The sequence below is a fragment of the Crocodylus porosus genome, unplaced genomic scaffold, assembly GCF_001723895.1.
Source record: "Crocodylus porosus isolate Cpor-Errol unplaced genomic scaffold, CroPor_comp1, whole genome shotgun sequence".
Lineage (NCBI taxonomy): Eukaryota > Metazoa > Chordata > Crocodylia > Crocodylidae > Crocodylus > Crocodylus porosus.
Window position 1 is genome coordinate 65,610,769 of NW_017728948.1, and position 15,353 is coordinate 65,626,121.

Below are 15,353 nucleotides of genomic sequence, written 5' to 3' on the forward strand. Positions count from 1 at the left end.
GGGGATGGCGGGGCAAGCTTCTTCTCCCCCCCCCCCGTTCCCCGCTCTTGAGAGGTGGTGGCGGCATAGGGTGGTGGATGGTGGCACTCCATCCCCCCTCTCCTCCCCCATCATTCTTCACAGGCAATTTGCTAGCTATTAGATAAAATAGAAAGACTTACTACTGGGGCAGCACCAGCCTCTTCCCAGTGGGGGGCTGAAGTGGACTAGACAGAATACTGGGGGGGAGGGGCTGCACCAAACGTACTTACTCATCTGGTCAAACGTACTTATTCATTTTTTTAACAATACCCACTTAAGGCACCACACCTCTGTGGGCAAAAGCAGGGCAAGCTCAGCTATGTGGGGTGAGCCGCAGTGGCCTGAGGATAGTGGAGGCCTTGGATGGGTTGGTGCTGGTAGGGTTTGGCTATGGGGGGGTTAATGCAAATTATGGGGTGGCTATAGCCCCCTAGTGCTGCCCCTGCTTACTACTGCCACATATAGTCACTCTTGTGGCAGTTGTAAATTTTAGGATCATTAACAATTCAGAAAACCAAACTAATGCTGTAAGAATAATCAAATAATATTTTTCACTGCAGTCCACAAGGCATTAAGTTGCAGCCCCTAGGCTTGCACCCAGCCACTGATCCCCTGCATCACTGGCTGCAGCAGCAACTGAGATCCCCTCTAGGCTCCTCTCTCCTACCATCTGGCTTCCCTTTCTTGCCCCTTCCCCAGGGGTAGGGCAGCGCAGTATATGCTGCAGCCCACAGGGCTGGGGGACCCTGAGGTGTGATACCTGAGCCTCAGCAGTGTAGTCCAGTGCCTGAGCAGCGTGGTACAGTGGGGTGAGCTTGCAGTCTAGAAGGTGAGGGTGAGGCAGGGTGCATAGTGCAGTGTTGTGTTCTGTACAGTGCAACAGGGGCCATGCAGTACAGGAAGGGAGGATGTAGGCAAAGGGTAGCACCAGGGGGACTGGTACATGCTGCAGTGGGGGGAGGGAGGGACATGCAGCATGCAGCCCCAGGGGCTCTCAGTCCCTGCTAGTATGACCCATGTGTTGTGCAGTCCCTGTCCACATAGAAATTGGACAGCTTGAATTAGGGCATAAAATGACTATAAGGTTAGAAGCCATTAATCTTACATAATATCCACATGGGATAATAAATACACTGGGTGTAATTTAGAGTGAGGTTTTTGATGTTTAAACATTAGGAAGTAAACATAGCTGAAAGCTGATACCAAGGTAAAAATATAACATGTTGCTTTGATTGACCTGGTTTACCTCTTTTGTCTATGGAAGACTGACAGATCACCTGTTTGGATTTCTTAATGCATATTGGATTAAATTGTACCATTAAAATGCAATCTCCTTAAAGGCAATGGTTTCATTTAGACTATTATTTTTTCTTAACAACAAACTTTCATGAAGGAATAAGTGGAATTGTACAACAGTTCATAATCAATCCAGACTGCTGTCTGTGGCAGCTGTCAACATGGTTCAAGATCAGCTCAAGACAAGCAGATGCTACTACCTAGGGGCACATGCTTCCACTGAAAGATGGTTCTAAGTTAATCTAGAGTATCCAAGACCAGAGTAAGAAAGAACTTCAGGCTCATTGGCTGACAGAAATGTAACAGCTAACATGGATTTCAGCTTACTATATGCATAAGTTTCAGATCTCAGTCATCTTGAATGATCACATCCATGAATTCTGTAAACGTATCTGGGGAAGTGTACAAGTGCTCATTCAAACATGTGAACCCCAATTCATTTAGACTTCAACCTAGTCCAATGTGGGGGAGATTTCTACTGCATTGGCCATTTTTAACCATTTAAAGCCCTATGAACACTTGCACCTAGGGCATTTAAAAAAATGGAACTGCAGGGGAGCAGCAGAGGGCATGCAGTACAGCTGGGAGGGTGCAGGCATAGGATGTATTGGGGGCTGGCATCAGGGAGCACATGCTACAGCGAGAAGGAGTGCAGCCTGCAGCCCCAGGGGCTCTCAGTTCCTTTTTAGTAAGACCCTTGGGTTGTGTGGTCCCTGTTCACATAGAAATTGGACAGCTTGAGTTGTACATACCCCTATAAATACCCTAAGTTGCTTAACTGTGGTTTTGAGAACCACTTCTACTCTTTTCCGTAGAATCAACAGTAGTGTAAATACTTGGAGATGAAAAATGTTCTACCCTTTGAGTTTCTGATAAAACATTAAAAAAATATATATGGTAAACTGGTAATGAAAAAGTGGAAACAACTTGTGAATTAAATACTGAACAGGCCACTTTGGTTAGATTGGAAAAGTGGCATATTTGCCCTGAGACAGCAACAGTTAGTAGCACCTCTCAGGTCTCCTGTCAGTGCCTTCTTGTTTGGTTGGAGTCCTGTAAAAATGCATTAATTAAGAGAGATTCATCAGTTGGATATTATCAGCCCTTCACAGCTCTTCACTGTGATTAGATTAAATACGTGAATTACTAGCTTTTATCATTATATTGTTTCTCTTTACTCCAATGTGTCTTTACTATTGTCACTGGGTTACATACATAAAAAAACTGGAGTAACACAGTGCATAATTGTTCCCAGTGGATGTTTTACAATGAAATATGTATTAAGTTACAAAAAGAAAATCTGTAATAATCAACCTCAGAGCAAGTGTGGCTTTTCACTTTTAAAGGGCCCAGTCCAAGTTCCATTATAGTCTTTCTGTTGGAACAACCTACCATAAAGCAATATACTGATTTTGATTTTCCAAACAGAAAGTAGAAATTCTATTTCTGCAAAAAAAGAAAACCTTTGAAAAGACATTTTAATGGAAAAATTTAACCTGCTCTTTCAGCTGTTTGGGATGTGAGAAAGGCATCAGAGAGGGCTAAAGAGCAACAGAAGGGAGTGGCAGAGCATAGCCTGTGAAGAAATTGGATCTGGCCAACAGTTCTGAAGATCAGTGGCATGTGATAGCAGGAGCCCCTTCTCCACCCTGAGCCATACATTTCTCTGCCATGTGCTGCCAGTGTCGTCTGCAGCATCCTGTGTTCCTGCTCTACCCCAAGGGGTTCCCCATGCCGCACTGCTGCCTCATGCCATTAAATCTGTGGCTGAGATTGAGATTGGCTGTGCCAATCTATTCCCTTGGCAATGGAATTTAGCAGCAGTCAGTGTAAGGGGTTGGAGCGGGGAGAGTTGTGGAGGGGGGTGCTGCAGAGGGAAGTGAAAACCTGTGGTGACTGCTCCAGTGCAAGATGTGGCCCCCCATTCTTAAAGGTTGATGACATTGACCCCTCATGTAAGCAATAGCAGAAATTATTATGTTTTGTTATTACACTGCAAGAGGTGATTCGTAAAGGACTCACCATGGACTTTGGATGTTAAGGCCATAAGAATCTAAATCCACCAAATACAATGTTACTATGAAGAGATTTCCTACTGAAGGCTGAATTAAGCTGAATCAACTTCCTAATACAGCCATGGATATTTTCATTGCTCTGTCTGGACTGTTAAGTGCTTCTTACTTAACTCAGAGAAGTTCTCTCTCCAGAACTAACAGGACAACTAATATGCGTAAGACAAGGAGGGTTTGACCCTTTATATACACAAATAATTATCCAGAAACTCAGATCAGCAGTCTTATCTCACAGCTGCTTAGTGGTTAGGAAGCATGAAAAGATAGTTTGAAAGAATTAGAACATGATAAAACTGGCAAACCTTTGGCTCATGTAATTATAGGCCTAACCAAAAAGTACAGTCAGACCAATGAATAATGTTTAAGGCTCTTAATGTTACTTTGATTTAGATTACAGTATTCTGTCTGAGTTATTTATGCACTTGTTTTACTTGTAAAAACAGTTTCATGTGGCTGCCTTCCAAAAAAAAAGAAAAAAGGAAACTACAGGATATTGAGGCTACTTTAGTAGTGGGTTTTTGAGAATAAAATGGAACAAGATAGGTTATTGGTGTCTTTCACCATCTGCCAGTTTTCACCCCTGTTGGGGTTGGCTGGTATGGTGGGGCTGCCTACAGAGGGGTGTCCCCAGGAAATGCCACACCCATGCCTCCCTAGAGAAAGGCAAGTATGGGGTGCCAGAAAGCCTCAGCCCCCACTGCCCTGTGGGTAACCCATGGAGGGAAAAGGCCAGGGGAGCACACCCCAACAGAAAAGTACAAGGCCCAGGTCCATTGAGTGGGGCCTGAGGCAGGGTCCAGGCATGTTGACAGACACCTGAGGCCTGAGTGGGCTGTAGGCTGAGTTAGGGGTCCAGGCATGTTGACAGATACCTGAGGTTCAAGGGGCATCAGGCCCAGAAGCCCTAGTAAGGGGGTAGAGTGAGAGCCAGAAGTTGCATAGAGTAGGATCCGTGGGGGCCTGAAGGACTGTGAATAGGCTGGCTGGAGTTGAGACCCCAGAGAGGGGGTAGACAGTGCGGCCCAGGTAAGAAGCTGGGGGAGTAATAGTGACAGTTGTGACCAAGGTATGTCCGAGGACGCCTAAGGCCAAGTTTGGGTCAGAAGCTGAGAGCAGCCCACTTAAGGGGGTGAGGGGGTAATAGTGGATTTTGGATGTCATCTGTGAGGTATGGGACACAGTGTAGGAGTGGTTCGGAGCCATGTATTATGGCCCTGGCATCGGGGCATTAAGTGGGCAGCTTCCTGCCTAGAAACAACTATTTTATATTAACAAAGGCATGGCAGGTGAGTCAGGTAGGTGGGCTGACATTGTGACCAACCTTGGGACGGCCCTCTGTCATAACTTCCAACAAAGATTTAGTTTAAGCATATTTTGTACACCTCACCTTTCAATGGTGAATCAGATAATCTTTCCAGATACTTTATACAGAACATCTGCCTTTTTGATTTATAGCCCTAGAGGGTGTGGTGACCCAGAAATAGATAGAACAATTACAGTACATGGTTAGCAATGAGCTGCTGCCCCCTTGTCTTTTTCTTTCTTGAAGCATAGAACTATACCATCAAACAGAGGATGATGCCTCATAATTTAGAAAATAACTGAAAACAGAGACTGCATTGCTCAGATAAGCACAGTTGCATTTATGTGCCAGTGCTGATCCTTATCCAGAACATGTTTACATATTAGCTGCTCGACTAGAAGGAAGGACAGACAGAAAGAGAAATATTTTTTAATCTCTAGTTCTTTCAAGTTTTGACAGAATCCAGGTGAAACTATGTATGGAAAAGATTTTTTCAACTCTGTTTAGCTTTACTAATGGTGATGGCTTAGAAGATGTTTTGCAGTTGCTGGATAAGGTAGGTTACTATAGTCTTTAGGAATTAGGTAGTATCATATTAAATAGTTTATGAGTTCTGAAATGGACTTCGCTGTCTTCTCTACATCTGAAGTGACCCGAGCAGAACTGCACGTTATAGGTGGGCCTATTATTAAGATTGCCCAAAATTTTCCACTTCAGAGCCATCAACTCTACCAGACTTTACATGTTTGGACTGATATTTTACATATTGACTACTGCCTACCTCAAATGGTTCCTTAGTTTCTATGAAAAAAGCTTGGGTAAAATACAGCCTTTTGCTGTTGGGGGATATCTTTTCTTTAGAAAGCACTAGTGTCCCCATGTTTTGGAATGGGGACCTAAAGGTCATGTGCTAATTAGTCTATCCCTTGCACAGCACAAATTTAGCTACATGGCTTCCAGTTGGGCAGCTAGTACACAGGGAGCACAATGATGTGTTTGAAAGTGCTGCTTCCAGACTTGGTACATTTTCTGTCTAGACACAGTTGAAGTTTGGTAGAAACATAGTAGAAGAAGTTGTATCATCTCTGTGGAAATTTACTAAAATTGGGCAAATTATAAGACCTTGAAACAACACTTCATGCATGTTCAGTACGTTTACTAGAGCTTTGCAGCTAAAATTGAAAGGATTCCATCCTAATTGGGCATGCCCCAAAAAGACTGGGAGTAGAGTACTCCCACTCAAGAAGACTGATAGTAAAGACCAGAAAGGAGATCTGGGACAGGAAGAAGAGGATCAGACAAGGAGTTGAGATGTGAAGGGAGAATTGGGAATGGGGGGGAGATGTTTTTAGGTTCAAAGGCAATAGCCAACTCATTTTAACATGTATAGCACTCTTCCTCCAGCTGTTTGACAGAAAGAAAAAATATTGGGCACAGTAGAAGGTCCACCTACTATCTTTCCTGCTAAGGTGGAAGTGGTGAATATTTTCTTCTTTTATTTGGGGGAATTATTAAGAGGAGGAATTAGACTGTGAGCACATGGCATACAGTCTGCACTCCAGCTCTTATGGGCAGTGAGGCAAACCAAGGACTGTTGAGGAAAAGTTGCTATAACTTACAGCAGCTCTAGAAAGCTGTAGTTTACATCAGCGGCTAAAAGAGCACCTGAACAGACTGTAATCCTAAAGGCACATGAAGTTCTTTTGGCACTCTTGCTGCATTTTTGCTGCTATCATGTACTGACCCTTTGCATCAGGGTAATATATAATTATTCTGGCCAGATCCTATATTGAATATGCTGCAGATTATATAATGCTGAAAATATTTCATCCTACACGTACTACTAGTTCTGCACATTATTACTACCACATAGGATAAGATTCCTAAAAACAAGTATGGTTGCTTTAGTGATTTTTACATCTTACCCAACAAATATAATACGGAACCATAAGAGCATAGAAGCGTCCAGATAATGGTGTTTACTAAGTAACAGCTGGAGGAAAAGTGTTATGCATTAGGCTTGTGCAAAGCAGCAAGTATTCGCTTTGGATTCAGATTTGATTCAGAGGGACAGTGATTTGATCAGGTCTCAATTTGGCTGAAGTCGATCTGAAGATTCGGCACCACTTCAGAGATTGGGCCATAGACTAAACAGGCATCAGTCCTTACCACGCTGGACACAGCTGCCTCCAGCTGGTATATCTGTTGTGGTGGGTGGAGAGGGGAGGGAAAAAGTGTGGGGGAGAGAGGGATTGGGGCTGGGACAAGCTGTCCAGCCAGGACTTGGGTAGGGCGGTGGGAGGGGGCAGGATGTGGGCTCAGCAGTGCTCAGAGCAGGAGCTATGCCCTGCTGCCGCTTGTCCAGCCGGGGTGGGAAGAGGGGCACAATGCAGGCAGTGTTCACTCTGGGCAGAAGGGGGCAAGTGACAGCAGGGCATAGCCCCTGCTCCCATCGCTGCTGCACCCACATCCTGCCTCCCAGCCCACCCTGGCTGAGCAAGTGGTGGGCTATGCCCTGCAAGTGGTGGGCTACGCCCCTTCCCTTCCCACTCTGCTCACCTCAACAGTCTTTTCTGAATCAATTTGAAGGCTTCCAATTCAATTCAGACCTTTTAGTTGGTCTCCCGATTCAATTCAGATTGGGAGATTCTGTTGCTGAATCAAGCCGAATCTCCTCCAGATTGAATCAGTTACTGAAGCTTCACACAGCCCTACTAAGCATGTTAAAATGAGTTGGCCATTGCCATTGAACCCCAAAACACCTTACTTAATAGCCATTCATAACATGCCAACTGCATTCTATTGCCATGGCAGCACATATATGGAAAAACAGATGCTCAGAAAGCCAGGTCCTAAACTGTGGAGGACTTCCATAGATCAAATGTAACACATTGAACTGCACGCAAGAAAGAAGTGGAAAACTCTATGCAAGCTTTGGAGACAAGCTACATGATTCTGGTTCGCACCCATTTAGCAGAAATCATGCCTTCCACTAGGAATAAGTCTAGCCCTATTTTCTGTGTTCAAGGATGTAGGCCACAAAAGCAAAGGTGCTAACAGTGAGGTCCACAGCAGATAGAAATAGCTGAAGTTGCATAGCCCCCACCTCAATGCATCTACTCACAAACTTATATGCCCAACTATTTGTAACTTGTATATTATTTGTGTAAGTCAGGCTTAATATAACATCATAAAAAACTTGTTTTGTGGCTAGATTCCCCATCTGAAACATTCGCAAACTTTGTGAGGCCTGAATAAGGGCTCTGTGATAACTGAAAGCTTGCCTATGTGTATACCAACCACATGGTTGTTCAATAAAAGCTATCACCCACAAAAATTCTTGCCTCTTGCATATCTCCTGGATCATCATGGCAACATCATCACTTCAGCACTACTACAAACTTCTTACTTTCCAAACAAATTCTAATCAAGATATTAGGGCAGCAGCTTGCTGACAATAGCAGGAATTACTGTATGGCACTGAAAATTGCTGAAGTGGACACTGCAGCTGACAGTAGTGGGCCAGTAAACATTATGCATTATGTGATGTGAGGTCCATTTCTTCCTCATTAACAATGCCTATGACTCCTGCTGCTCTGCAAACTGCTAGCCAAGAGCACTAAAGTAATTAATGAAGATTCATCTCTAAAAGGCTTTGTGACACTTGAAGATGTGGAGTAGTCCTTTACCTCTCTCAATTAGGCATTTAAGCTTGTAAGACACTTACTAAATGCCAGCTGTTCACTGATAGGTACTGGCTCCATTCTTTTCAGAATTTTTTTTTGCAGGGGGTGGGGAACATAATTCTGGATTTTCTTCTTTCTTGCTGAATAACAACAACAGTATAGGTTGCACCTTGGATTTGCTTTCTTTTTCTGATAGGCTTCTGTAAAATATTGCTGACGTTTTTTTTAATCTGTCCAAGTAGAGTTCAGTATGAACAGTGATACTGCATAGATTATTCTCTGTAACTTGCACATCTTCCAAATTCACACTTGGGATGAGGAGGACTGGTATTTAATGCTGCAAGCCTTTCTTTTTTATTTCTGTTGCTATAGTAGATCAGTACACAGTTTCAGTTGTTCTTGTACATTTTGTTTGCTTGCTTAATTCTTACTATAGCAGTAGAGGTAGGTAATGAATGGTTTGCTAGTATTCCTCTGGAGAATCTGAAGCAATAGCATTGAATTATGAAAATTATTAGAATTAACCATCATAAAGTATCTAAGATAGCAGACTCTTAGCCATACATTATAATCACATCACAGATAGACACCATGGAAAAGTTACTTTGTATTTTGAAGGAACCTTCTGATTTTGCAGACATAATGGCCTTGGACTACAGCCATCACCTATGTTATATTAGATGATGCCCTTTTTGAGAACAAGGCCCCACTATGCTGGGCACTATACATTAAAAAACAATCCTCATCTAAACATGTTATGGTCTAAGGCAAGCCAAAGGCAGGTCGGGAAAAGAAACAGAGAACTAAAAGAGCTTGCCAAGGTCACAGGCTTAATCAGTAATAGCCAGGCCTAAAACCCAAGTCTCATGACTCTTAGTCCAGTGCCCTGGCACCCTGTTCACGCTGGATGTTAAACAGTTCTGAGAATCTATTTGTATGGAAACCGCAGCAAACCTGTAATATCCAGAAAGCCTTTGGAAAAACAGGCCATATGATTAAGGTGGCCACGGTCCTGTTTTATACTGGACCGTCCTGTGTTTAAACCCTTTGTCCGCTGTTCATTACTGAATGAGGAACAGATTGAAAAAAGCTCTGTTTTTCAGTTCATTGGTGGAAATACATGTCAACCATTTGTCCTCGAAATTCTATTGGCTGTGTCTAGAGATAGGGTGGTGCACAGCCAGAAGGAGCAGGGTTCCACACCAGCCCTGGAGGGAGGGAGGAAGGTGGCCTTTTTGTGGTGGTCCTGCCGCTTGCTGCTGATTGGCCAAAGGGCCCAATGGCCCTAACCCTCACCAAGCGGATGACCTGTATTCTGAGGGTCAGTGGCCACGCTACATGGGATCCTGCCCCTCTCACTCCTTTTGCAGCTGTAGGCAAGGTATTATTTTATAGTTGGACACAATAGTTTGTTATGAAAAGCTGAAGCTCTCATCAGATGAGCCCAAGCTCTAAAACTTAGATGGACCAGATTTTCAATTTGTTACAAGAAATCTATGCCATTCCTACATTTTTACAGCATCTATATGAAAAAAATGACAGTCTAAGGCTAAGGCATTAGACTAATCTCTGCCTAGCTCTGAGGCCACCTTACAAAAACAACTTAAGCTCTTTCTGTGCCTCAGTTCCCATATGTAACATAGGGCTAATAATACTTAATTGCCTTGCCTCCCCAACCAATCCTAGCCTGGTTAGATTGCAAGTACTTGGGGACAGCGCGTATGCACCAACAGGGTTGCTATCTGTAACATAAGTGAAGAATACATATGTGACCCCTGTTAGGTCCAACTGTGTATCTTTAACATGCTCTCCTCTCTGTAGTCTGCTTTGTGGGAGCTATTTCTCATGTCATAGATGAATTATATAAACGCTTAAACTTTACATGTTATTGTTAGGCACCTCGGGGTGGAGACATGCAACAGGTTGACTCTGTAACGTACATGCAATGTAAGGTACACCAGTGTTCACAGCACACAGATAACCATTAAGTGGTGACGGACTTGGTAATAGTTTCTGCAGTGAACATGTGCTACATAAGAAAAACTGACTAGAGCTGTGAACACAATTGGCACGCCTATGTAACCTACTCATGTACTCTAGATTTTCTATGGGGTAACTAGTACCCCACAGTAGAGTGCCTTATGCTAGCATAGGGCTGAGTATTTTGTGTCCGCTCCACATTTACATTAGGGTAAATGCAGATATATTGGATAAATGTGCTGTGTGGCTGCCCACCTAACTCTCCGTTTACTTGGGCAGTTGCAAAGTTTGCACACCCAGCTACAATAAATGTATGTGCAACTTGAGGTGCACAATGGCTCATGTACTATTGCATATAGGGCTCAAACCTTTTTTTGTTAATTTGTGTATGATGAGAATGGCAAGCAAAGAAGCATAGACATTTGCCTTCTCTTAACTTCAGTGATTTGCTATAACCTTTCTGCAGTGCAGTAATAAACTTGTTTGGTAGTTGATACCTGAGTCGAATTCAGATTAGTGCCTGAAGGTAGAAAACAGTGCCTTATACTACAGCCTCTGGAAAATCCCCAGAGAACACCTACTGTTGATTATACTAACCAACCATTTCTCTTCTTTATAAATGCAGCAGAGAAAGCATCCAACTCCCACTGAAACACCTGACTCAAGAAAGCAGTTAGACTACTAACATTTTAGCTCGTTGTGTTTTTTCATTTATTATTAGCTTCTGCTTGTAGATCCCTTAGTCAGACTTCTTTCAAATGTGTGTTTAAGTTTCACCCACCTTTCTTTTCTTTTCTTTTTTTTCGCCGTGTTGGAAATGTCTATAACATTGAACTTCCTGAATGAGACTGTGTACTGTATGCACTTTTAGTGTGTTTGTGAGCAGATTGTGCCAAGGTAGGGTGCCACGTAATCACTATGAGGGTGCACATACCTTGTCCCTGATGGGTATTTTCTCCTAGCCCACTGCAGAATCCCTTCAGCTAAAACCCCCATCATGGAAGACTTCTCCCCCAGGCTCAAAGTCACTGAAGCAATCTGTCAACTCGAATGGTACCTCCTCTGTTCTTCTGAGCACACATGTTGAGGAAGATAGAGAGAGTTGTGCTTCTCTTCAGGACTGGTTGTATAAAAATCCAGCAAGGGTAGGTGAAGAGAAAATGATAACAAAACATTGACTGTAAAACACTATTCTTTTCTTTTCCAGAAAGTTTTGGCAGCGCTGGAGGCAAGGACAAGTCAGTGGACAGCGCCCCTTTTTCTAGTGAGTAAATATGTTCCTTCATTCTCCATCTTTACAATTTGCAGCAGAGCTGCGTGGTACTGCGCGAGTGATCGGGGTTCTGTCAAAACTGAAATTGGCAGCCTTATCTTAATCCTTACGGGACCATGGACCCTATTACAAAACTAATTTAAGTGTCTTTGTTATAAGGCTTTTCTCCAAGAGAAACAGGGCTTAATGAACATCAAGCTGACACTGCTCTTACCTTGGAGCTGTAGAATTATTCCCAAGGACTGAGGGCAAAGTAATGCAAGTGAAAAGCCTGAACTTGGCTACCCGGTGGAGTGAAGACAATGGGGAAATGTATGACTCAGGCCCCCTGTACATGTTACACTTAAGGCATGATTAACCAGTTTATCTTGCCTTCAGTTGTGACCCAGCTTTATGTTCAACCAATTACTGGTGTGATAAAGCAAGCAGTAAGCTACACAGTTATTCCACAAAAAATGTGTAGTAACTTTGTAGGTTGTTCTAATCATGCAGTTAACTGAACATGTGCCCCACTGCTCCCCTCTGGCTGGGAGGTCATCAGTGGAGAGGCTCCTAGTCACAGGGGTGCACCACTTGCTACCAGCCCCACAGCTGATAAGGCTGGCAGTGGTGGCAGAATTCCCTGGACTGCCCCTTCTGGGAGCCTTGCCAGACACAGGGTTTGCAGCCTGGAGAACACTGCTGCCCCAGTGAGCCTCGCTGGCTGTGGGGCTCACAGAGCGGGCAGTGTCTTTAGCTGTAGGACTCATAGCGCCAGCAGTGGGGAGAATGCTGCCTCCACTGTAAGCCTCATCACCTGCAGGGCTCGCAGCAGCAGCAGCAGCCTTCTTCCCACTGGAAGCCCTGCAGCTGATGAGGCTCACAGTGGAAGCAGCATTTGCAGCGCTGCCCCTGTTGCAAGTCCTGCAGTTGATGCCAGATGTAGGGCTCGCAGCAGGGACAGCACAGGGAATGCTGCCCTGCTGCAAGTCCCGCTGGCTGTGGGGCTCAGCTGAGGGAACTGGTGCAGGAGAAGCCCAGGATCACAATCCCAGGCTCCCCCTGCACTGGCAATAAGGTACAATGGGATCTAATGCATGATCCCACAATTGTACTCCTGCCATGCACATGTGGATCACATATTGATTTCCATTGTGCTTTTACCTGCATGTGTAGAGGGACCTTCAATCATTCTGTTTTCAGAAACCTTTAATTTAACACTAAAAGAATCATTCAAGTCAAAGGGGTCAGACTGTCTCCAAGCAGCTGGCAACTGAATGCTATTTAGGCCCTTACTTACTGTATATAGTATAAGACATGCATCTAATGGGGCAGTGTTACTGCAGCTCTGATTTCTAAGACCAGTGAGTGTATTTGTGTAGCTATACACAACTTAAGTGTCTCTCTGAGACAGAAACTCCCAGTCTTCCAGGGTTGCAACCCCACTTCCAGTGCAAACCTGACTATTTACCACTGAATTGCTATGGTGCCTCAGATCCCACTTGGGGGTGCAATCTCTGGTTTGGGAACCTCTGCTCTAAATTTGCCTCCAGTACCAATACATACATTTTTTAAGTGCCTCAACAAACTTTTTGGGAAGAGCTGCATCCTTGGGGGAGCTATGAAGATGTCACTTGCCCATATTATCCTCCTTCCTAGGTATTCTTAGCAGCCCCTGTCTTTCAATCCAGGTCAGCCCTTCCATTGGATCCAGGTAATATAACAAATACTAATATTAGTGCTTCTGGCTGAAAGCAGAAGGACTGCTGGTGAATAATGCAAATGATCTTCCACTGTTCTGCCCTAGAGTCTGACTCTATTACTCCTTCAGCTCAGGAAGCAAGGAACAAGCCCACTCTCCCAGTATCTTGGCAATACTGCCATTTAATCAATGCAAAAAGGTGGCTGTAGAAAACTGCAGTGCTCTGCCTCTTCAGCTCTGCCAGCTCTTGCCAGCTCAAGGAGAGCCAGAGCCTGGTTTGGACTCAAACCTAAGTCTGCCATATTGCAGGGAAGACTTGGGAGCATTCTTCTCTAGGTCATTGGGTTACAGCCTGTTAAATGTGAGCCTGACAGAATGAAGCTGTGAACAATTATAACCTGAGAAAAACAGGGGCTGTCATGTACATTTTCCAAAAAAGCATCGCTATTACATGACTTCTTTTTCCACGTCTTTTCTTCTTGGCTGGGAAACACCTGTCAGGAAATGGCAGATGGTGGGAAATAATAAATGGAGAGAAATGCCCTCATTTTTAAAGAAAGCTTGTGTTCCACATCCCTGGTTGTACGTACAGAGAAAAAATGCTACCAGAGAGCAATTTCTACATATCTTTCCGTGTTTGTCATGATAAAGGAGAAATAATCACTTTAGCCATTACATTCCAAATTCATCTTGTTTTGCTGTATGTGACTTAAAAAACCCCAAACAAGTTCCTGGAACATGGGTGATGACAATTTATATGGGGCTATTACCATTTGGGGTGACCTGATCATGATTACAGGTTACAAACTGAATATTCCAATGCAGGGAAAAATAATAACAATGTCCTAAGGAAGAGTGTGCAGAAATACACTCTCCGCATAGTTGCGACTGACATTGAAAGACAGAAGCTCCAGAATGACTAGGGATGGGGGAGGGAAGGCCTTGCCGCCTACAGCCCTGTTTTCAAAAAGCTGCAAGCCTGCCACCTAGTGGTTATAAGAGGAACAACACATACAGAAGAGAAATGAAGAGCTGTTGTTGCTGCTGCTGCTGTAGGAGGGGCTGGGGTAGAGCATTAATTTACTTATATTAATATATTTTAAAGTTCTACAAGTGGAATGTAGTCAGTAAAATAATTTTATCCATCTTTTGCAGATGTTATTTTGCCAGTCGTGATTGCCTTAATAGTAATAACTTTGTCTGTATTCATTCTGGTGGCCTTGTGCAAAATGTGCCAGAAGACAACCCCAGGTATTTGTTCACCAGTTTTCTTTATGCAAACTGTCTTCAATCCATTATAACATATTGGAGGAATATTTCCGTGCTTCTTTTTTAATTTGACCTGCCATACACATTTAATTGCGATCTGATAGCTAATCCTTCTAATTTTTAGTAACAAGGAAACCCAAAACAAAACAAAACACTTCTTTATCAAGACTAGAGTATGATATGGGTAAGGAAGGAAATGGTTATATTCATTATGCTTGTAGAGCACAACAACATACGGAGTTTAATGCTCCCCCTTATGCTGTAGTTACCTGATGAACAGCTGTGCTGACACTATCAATGAATCTTGTGTACTGAGAGGAACTGCTTGGTTCAGCAGGATGCAAAATAAGTTGAATTTGCTGCTAAACAAAATCAGCTCTGTTCAAAATACAGGGGAGAAAATCAATGCTTCCTTTTAGGAGAAATGGAACAAATAATTATATCTTTCTCTGTACACATAAAATATATAAATGGATAACAAAAAAGCTCCGGGCAAAGAATATTTATATAAATAAGCAGTGGTTTTGATAAATCAGTCTATAGAAGATGTTGAAGAGGAACATGTTGAATGGGGAAGCATGTAAGATGTTGAATGGGGAAGCAATTCTACTGCATTAATTTTGCCAAATACAGCAAAGGGCCAACTTAGTAAGTTAGAGGCAAAAGCAATGTACCATTGAGATGGGTACTCTAATTTGAAGCCAGATACAGTCTCTATCTTCTTGTAGATGGGCATGAGCTGAGAGTTTTTTACAGGGATTTAGTTATATAA

The 15,353-nt window shown here is 43.3% G+C and overlaps 1 protein-coding gene across 1 annotated transcript in view; it reads left to right on the forward strand.

Moving 5' to 3' along the window:
• The window catches only part of EMCN (endomucin), a 105,748-nt gene that overhangs the window by 62,140 nt on the left and 28,255 nt on the right, over positions 1 to 15,353 (forward strand). Inside the window, exons 6-7 of the mRNA XM_019553065.1 lie at positions 11,566 to 11,622; positions 14,468 to 14,563. Of these exons, the coding sequence (XP_019408610.1) occupies positions 11,566 to 11,622; positions 14,468 to 14,563 (153 nt within the window). The remainder of the gene's footprint in view (positions 1 to 11,565; positions 11,623 to 14,467; positions 14,564 to 15,353) is intronic.